The sequence below is a fragment of the Eleutherodactylus coqui genome, chromosome 12 (genome assembly GCF_035609145.1).
Source record: "Eleutherodactylus coqui strain aEleCoq1 chromosome 12, aEleCoq1.hap1, whole genome shotgun sequence".
Classification (NCBI taxonomy): domain Eukaryota; kingdom Metazoa; phylum Chordata; class Amphibia; order Anura; family Eleutherodactylidae; genus Eleutherodactylus; species Eleutherodactylus coqui.
The window spans coordinates 90,285,379-90,293,704 of record NC_089848.1 but is presented as its reverse complement, the minus strand read 5'-3'; the positions used below and the strand labels follow the sequence as shown (position 1 = coordinate 90,293,704).

The window sequence follows — 8,326 nt, the reverse complement described above, 5'->3', positions numbered from 1 at the left end:
GCCAGGCTGCCATGGTGTAACCAGACCTCACTGTACACTGTCTGATCTGCACGGGTAATGCACAAGTCTTTTATATAGTCACGTGGTGCCCGCACTTGCAGAAAAAGTAACCAATCAGCTAAGAGGCGCCGACGTGATGACGTTCTATAGCGCAGAAGCTGATTGGCCCGAGTTGTTTCCATGACTACGCTTGTTGTAGCGTCCAAGTGTTACTTTCTGAAGCGGCTACATAGAAGAGAATCCGGAGCTCCGCGCACTACAACCCCCAGCAAACCAAACCATGTCGCAGCATGTGGCGGCCATGAACCGCAAGAACCTGCAGAAGCTGGCGGAAACCTTGAGCAAGAGCGCCCGACACTGTAACTACCCGGTGTACTACGTGTGTAGTGGGAGGGTGTAGGAAAACATCTAGACCTCTGCTGGGAGTTGTAGTTCCTCAGCACTAGGTAGACCCCAGCAGATGCAGTTGTACTTTAGCACATTAGATAAGGGTGCCATGCTACATCCTGACCTATTGGAGGCTGCAGACCCCACAGCTGAGGTTTTGTTACAGTTGTGCCCGGTGTGGGCACTCCTCTGTGGGAGCCATCAAGCTTCTTCCTTCTCTGCAGGAGATCTTTTCATTCTCCTTCTTCACTTTCGCCTCCTCCGAAGTGGTAAAAAGGGAAAGCATGGTGGTTTAGGCCGATCTCATACGACCGGGTCTGAATTGCCGATTCTGCGATCACCATCTAAACAGACAATCCGCGATAAAGCGCAGGATTGGAAATGCATGCATTTTCCATTTTCCCCTTCGCACTCGCAGATATGAATTGCGTATTCCGCCAGCTGGGGAAAAAGCACAGCATGCTCTATTTTACCGCTGAATCCGCGAGGATGGCTTCCATTGATCTCAATGCAGGCATCTAACCCGCAGCCCATACACAATTAACATTGCATATGGGCTGCGGGTGCCCGCTTCACCGCTAAGCAATGGCGCGGGAAAGGCAAACAATAAGACGGCGAGGTCATCCACAATACAGTTATAGGAGGTACGCGGGGTCATTGACCAGGCTTACAGCCGGAATCTGCCCCGGCCACCATCGCCCTGCTGTCTTAGGTTCAATCTTGACCCAAGACAATATCTGCACGGACTTTGTATGTTCTCTTTCTGTTTCTTGTTCCAGAGAAGGCCGAGCAAGCATGGTGGCTCAGTCATTAGCACTGCACCCTTGCAGTGCTGGCGTTGAAGCTTCATATCAGAGCAATGTCTGTATGGAGATTTTCAAAGTTGATGTTGCCCTTGATGAGATTTGAACCCAGGACCCCAGTAAGGCAACAGTGCGAACCACTGAGCCGCGTTCATTGAAGAGGCAGCAGCAGTACAAGCCACGTGGAAGGGAATTCTAAAATCTGCTTCCCGTGGTGCGGAAAAGTTCCACAATGAATCTGCAGCTTATTTATGTTGCGAAATGTAACACTTGAAATACAAGGGTTAAATCCCACCTGCGATTAAAAGCACATCCGATCTGCAGCATTTAGGTAGAGATGTGGCACCACCTGCTGTGGGTGAAGGCACCCTAAGGGGGTTCACACAGGGCAGAATTGCCACGGAATTCGCGTGCGGACCCTTCACATGAAATTCAGCCGCATTTACATTAGCAGCAAAGTGGACAAGATTTTGAAAATCTCGCAACTTGGACTTGCAATGTGGAATTCAAACCCGCGACATGTCAATTATGTCTCCGCTGCAGAATTTATTTTTCAATGAAGGGGTGAATTCCACACAGAAGTTTGCGATGATACCCGCAGCAGATGATGCGGGTTTGGAGGCAGGCATTCCGCAGCAGGATGCCCGCTGCAGACATTGCGGTGGAAATCAGTCCGGTGTGCAGTCCGATATTCGTGGACGTTACCGGTCCAATTTCAGTCCGTGACGTGGACCAGAATAGGACGTGATTCGATTTGATGATCTGCGTGAAGAAACGCAGTGTTTCTAGCCTAATTAGCTATAACGGAACTTCGTGCCGTCCGTGAAATAGACGGACGGCACACGGAGCAAATATATGTTCCTTTGCATCAGTCCTAAGGGTTCACTCACATCTGCACTGACTTTGTTTGGAGTCTCCAGAACTGATCCGGCATCCAGTAAAATGCTAAAAAGGATGACAGAATCCGAATGAGCCCCCTTATAGTCACGGGGGCCAGTACATCATAAAATGAAACTTTTCGACCAGGGGATTCTGGTTTTCTACCCTCATAAGGGCTCCATCACACTGGCGATCGCGATTTTATCGCAATTGCGTTCAGGTGTTTTTTGAGCACCAGCAATTGGGGTGCTCTATCATCATGATCACAGGGGTCTTACTGTTTGGACCCCCTGCAATCAATCATTTATCACCTGCCCTGTATTTGGGGGTACATCATTTCCATGGGACAATCCCTTTAACGTTTATTTAACCCCTTCAAGCTTAATCAGAGATTATCGTGTGATTCTTGCAGTCACTAAACATGAAGTGGAATGTCTCATCCGACTGTACAACACCATCGTGGGACGTCCTATAGGTCCGAACACCAGGGGCGGCATCGACAGGAACACGTTCAGGAACATCCTGCATAACACATTCGCCATGACGGATGATATGATCATGGACAGGGGTGAGTGCCGGGTATCAGCAGCTGTGTGGCATCACACTCTACGTGCCACTCAATAACCATTGTGTTTATGTTATCAGTCTTCCGCGGATTCGATAAGGACAATGACAGCTACATCGGTGTGATCGAGTGGATTGAAGGTTTGTCCGTGTTTCTCCGGGGAACACTGGATGAAAAGATTAAATGTAAGTGCGCCCATTATAAAACTGTACTTGGAATGTAAGGTGTTTTATCAATGATCCTCTTTCATGCCTTGTGAAGGGGTTATCCAAGATTGGGAAAAATATCAGAGATTTATTGTCCCCTTCTACCCTATGAAGCAGCACCACCCCTGGCTGTGGACCGCGCCTGGTATTAAATTGAGCCTCATTAGTGAAGGAGCTAAGCTGCAATACTACATGATTGTCGCCTGGCTTTCCACAGTGATGCATAACTAAGTAGATGTGCCATTCTGTCTGCAAAATAGTGAGCACAGCTCTGGAGTACAATACAGGATGTAACTCAGGATCAGTACAGGATAAGTAATGTAATGTATGTACACAGTGACTCCACCAGCAGAATAGTGAGTGCAGCTCTGGAGTACAATACAGGATGTAACTCAGGATCAGTACAGGATAAGTAATGTATGTACACGGTGACTGCAGCAGCAGAATAGTGAGTGTAGCTCTGGAGTATAATACAGGATGTAACTCAGGATCAGTACAGGATAAGTAATGTAATGTATACAGTGACTCCACCAGCAGAATAGTGAGTGCAGCTCTGGGGTATAATACAGGATCAGTACAGGATAAGTAATGTAATGTATGTATGTGCACAGTGACTCCATCAGCAGAATAGTGAGTACAGCTCTGGAGTATAATACAGTATGTAACTAAGGATCAGTACAGGATAAGTAATGTAATGTATGTATGTGCACAGTGACTCCATCAGCAGAACACTGAATGCAGCTCTGGAGTATAATACAGGATGTAACTCAGGGTCAGTACAGGATAAGTAATGTAATGTATGAACACAGTGACTCCACCAGCAGAATAGTGAGTGCAGCCCTGGAGTATAACACAGGATGTAAATGAGGTTCAGTTCAAGATTTATGTTTAACCAGTCTTTTTCCTAAGTTATTCAACATCTTAAGTAAATCCATATGTAAAGGCCCATTTACACGGCCTGATGACCGCTCAAAGATCACTCAAACGACAGTTTGAGTGACAGCTTTGAGCGATCATTTTGCATAAACTATTAAGTAGCTATTCAGCTACTTAAGAGCAATTTAGTGTGCAAATGAAGCCTTAGCTGAAAAGCAGTTAATAGCCCGAGGGCTCTTATCTGCTTTCAGCTCCTTTGTTCTTCAGCAGGAAGCATTCCCTCAGAGTAGCCTCGGATTTGGCTTGTAGAGCAGAGGGCTACTAGCCTGGGAGCTAAAGGAGCACAAACCACCACTCTCAACCACAGCCTGTCTGGTATTGGAGCTCAGCCCTGTTGACAAATCCCAGATCTACAGTGGTGCCATCTGTCAGAAAGAAAGCAGATCCTTTCTCAAGTCTCATCTAACCCCCTGAAGATTGTACAGTTACACTGGTGTATGCAGACATCTTCTGAACATCGTCTATTGCTGCAGATTGCTTCGAGGTATATGATCTGAACAGCGATGGCTTTATCTCCAGAGAAGAGATGTTCCACATGCTGAAGAACAGTCTTCTCAAGCAGCCAACAGAGGAAGACCCAGACGAGGGCATAAAGGACCTAGTGGAAATCACACTTAAAAAGATGGTATTTATATTTTACATGCTTTAATCTTGAGCAGCTTTATTTAAGGGGTTGTCCAGTTGTAAACTATTGATGGCCTATCTTCCAGAGAGGTCACCAGTAATGAATTGGTTGAGGTTGCGTTGCCTGGGAACCCCTGATGATCAGCTGGGCAACAGACTAGTGCACTTAGGCACTGAGCTGATTTCTGCAGGAAGCAACATCTCCATTCCCACTGTAGTGGCCAGGCTTGGTATTGCAGTCCAGGTTCTTATTCATATCAATGGAAACTGACTGTAATACTGAGGCAGGGTACTGCAGTGGGAAGGGAGCTACTTGCTTCATGCAGAAATCAGCTCAGTACATGAGCGCACGACCCAGAAAACAGCTGATCAGTGGGAATCCCAGGCAGTGGAACCCACGGATCTGCTATTGCTGACCAATCCTGAGGATAGGCTAGCAGTAGTTTACAACTGAACAACTCCTTTAAGAATAGGAGGAAGCTACCTTTGAAAGAATCAGTTCATCTTGCTTCTCTCCAGGGCTGGGAACCTAAAGATACATGTATTTTAGGGAGAATTTCTTAAACTATTTACAGGTAAATCTTTTTTTCAGGCTTTAAAATAAATATAGAATACACCAAAATTTGCAATTTATCTAAAAACCAGTTGTTTTTTTTTCGACACTGTTGAAAATGGTAAGAACAGGAGGCAGTCAAGCTGGCATATTGGGAGGGTACATGGCTCTCCATGGACAAGTTTACTATAATTTATTCCAGAAATTGATGTTAATCACAGCTCACATCTATGCCTGCTCATAGGTTTTCTGAGGCATGCCCCTTCAACGGAGATGTGCTGCAGTTCCCTGGCCGGGAGCTCCAATGTACACCGAAATACTGAGCAGAGAACTGTACCCTTTCCACTTTGGTCGGCCAACAGTGTAACGACTCAGTGAATTTTTATTGACCTCATACATTATTTCGACAGGAGGGTGCAGCACTCAAATAAGCACTTCTGGTCATTTATTTTGGCAATCGGTGGGGGTCTCAGTACCCAGACTCTGATGAGCGAAATTTCTGACCTGTCGTTTGTTTTTAAAGTTTAGTTACTTTTAAACTCCATATTCAGACAGCCATGAGTTGTAGCCGAAAAACTCATGCCAACTTGTATCGGACAGCACACGGACCCCCATCCATGCACGGTTCCATATTCACAGACCCTGCATATTACATGTGAAAAAAGGACATGCAGCAATTATTGTTTCCACACCGATCATGGGTCCTTGTGAAAAATCAGCCACGTAAATCGCCTTATAGGCGATGATGAAGCTGTCCATGGAATATATATGGACTGTACACAGCCCAGATATAACAATGGGAATGGGCCTTAATGTCTGTTCTCCTCTGGCATAGTGAGGCTCTTGCTGCTGCACCACCGCCACGGGTGAACATACCCCAACATAGAGCATCTATAGAATCACGCGGAGCATTGAAGAGTGATGGGCAGCATCTCTCACCGTCTGACCATGTACTTATTCTGCATTCTCCGGCAGGATCACGACCACGACAGCAAGCTATCCTACTTGGATTTTGAGAAAGCGGTTAAAGAGGAAAACCTCTTACTGGAAGCATTTGGCCCTTGTTTACCAGACAGTAAGGTGAGATGGTGGAAGACACCTTGGGTAGAATTAAGGTTTTTACACAGGCCCATTATTGGGCCTGAACGTTCCTATGAACGCTTGTTCGCCAGAAAGTCGGGCCATGTAAAAGGATGAATGATCAGTCAACAAACAAACACTTCTGCTGATGGTCTCATATAGGTGGTTATAAAAATGCTCACTGGTCAGCTGCTCATCTCCCTGTGTAGCTGATCAATGACAGCTGTATGGGGTCCAACAATGGTGTCAAAGGGGTATTCCAGTTCAAGGACAAAGTTTCAACTTTTTACCCATTAAATGTATGGGTGAAAACTGATAGAACTTGGGGGTGGGGGTTCCTAGTGGTTGGACCCCCACCAATCTCAGAATGCGGGTCCTGTTTCCCCCATCCTTACTTCCTGTTTGCTGCTCCCTCATCATTGAATGGAGGAAAGCTTGCACTTGTGCAGCCGCCACTTCATTTATTTGTACTCGGGTATCTCTGGTGGTCCCACTGAAAATGAATGAAGCGGCAGAGCCCAAGCGCGACCTGCCTTCCAGTCAACGACACAGGAGAAGTGTGCTGGTTGTAACAAACATGTCTCCTGTTCCTGAGGGGTTGGTGGAGGTCTCAGCAGTCGTACAACTACCGATCTAGGCGGATGAGCGAAAACTTGAAAACTCATCCCAAAACACCTTTTGAATTATTAGTCATCCCCATAGAGCAGATAATCTGTGCACGTACACAGAGGGAACAATCGCTGACCAAAATGCTCTTTGTTGGCTATTGCCTGTGTAAAAGGAACTTTTACATCATACTGCATTCTGACAGGCAGCCTATCAAGCCACCCCACGGGGATGGCTTGATAGGCAGTCTCCCAAGGCAGCACTGGGGCCTTTTAGAAGGACCCTGGCTGCCATGACACCTGCACGGCTCCCCCAATCCACTGAGGAAGATTTACTAATTTGAATTTAGACACCTTTTACTTGTACGCAACCAGTCTTAAAGGAATAAAAAAAAAAAAAAAAAAAAAAAACACTTGATCATAACTTTGGGGGTACTTGACTTAAACCAATGAGAAGCACTCGTCTGGAGGACATGTCTGCTTTTAGATAACACTTGAATTCCCCATAAAATAACATTTCTGGAACGTTTCACTTGGTAGTCAACATCCAGCCATTACTGCTATTCCTCCTGGAAACGTATGAATACATTGATTACTAGGCATTACAGTTCCATTTGGCAAAGGGGTGTGTCCCTAAACTAACACGGTCCAATAAATGCTGGCAGAGGCAGACTGGGTAGGGATACACCATAGATACAAGGCGAATGGTGAAACCCCGGTTTTTAGTCCTGCTTTAATCAGGAGGAATAAAAGATGAATGCAGAGTGCTAAGGGAAATCCTTCTAAAATGTTATTTTATAGGGAATACAAGTATTTACTAAAAACGGACATGTCAGACTGGAGCGGCAGAGCTAGACCTGTCCAACCCTTTGTTAGACCTTAAGTTACTACAATTGCAAGAGCAGAATGTGCCGTTTGCTCGTTAGCGTACAGAGCAGGGTCATACCATAAGTAATACGTTTTATCTTCTTCTCGCAGAGCATCATGGCATTTGAAAGTCAAGCCTTTGCAGAGCCCAGTGACCTGTAGGCACAAACATCACACTAACAAGAGAGGGGTGCGGATTCTCTTTAAGAATAAAGCAAGAAATAGGATCTTCCTCTGAATTTCCATCAGTTCTATACCCTTCTACAACAGGGTTACATAATGTGACACAGCGGCTACTATGTAACCAGTTATAGCAGGACAGGTATGAAGGAGTAGCTGTAAGGGCTACATCACAGGCTGGGATCAAATGGCCTATGTCAAGATCTATGGCTGCAATATGACTACCTGTTGGACAAATAAGAATTAGATCAATACAATTTGCCACCAAACAATACCCAAATTATTATATTTATCCATAATACGTAACCTTCATTGTGGCAATTAACACAGTTTACTTGAGTCTATATGAATATGAAAACCACAAAGAGAACACCCTATCTATTGCAGATATTCCTTTAACATGGAGAGAGTAGATAAACTGGATGGGGGTTAAAGTGCGGCAATAGCAGACCTATACATATAGATCATCCCATTTTATGGGGCTGCAGTCCACATCACAGTTACAACATATCAAATAGGGTGATTGAGCCATGGCTCAATCGAAAATTACAGAATCATCTAAAGCGCCTCCCCAAACATATTTCACCGGCATCCTCAGCGGTATGGGGCACACTGCAATCCTGACAGAGGCAGTTAGAGGC

At 45.5% G+C, this 8,326-nt stretch overlaps 1 protein-coding gene across 1 annotated transcript; it reads left to right on the top strand.

The window, feature by feature from the left end:
• The first annotated feature begins 214 nt into the window (after positions 1-214).
• On the top strand, positions 215-7,744 carry CLXN (calaxin). The gene is made up of 6 exons (XM_066585773.1): positions 215-359; positions 2,482-2,637; positions 2,715-2,819; positions 4,250-4,401; positions 5,929-6,033; positions 7,617-7,744. The coding sequence occupies exons 1-6, from the start codon at positions 281-283 to the stop codon at positions 7,665-7,667; spliced, it is 648 nt and encodes a 215-aa protein (XP_066441870.1). The 5' UTR covers positions 215-280; the 3' UTR covers positions 7,668-7,744.
• The last annotated feature ends 582 nt before the right edge of the window (positions 7,745-8,326 follow it).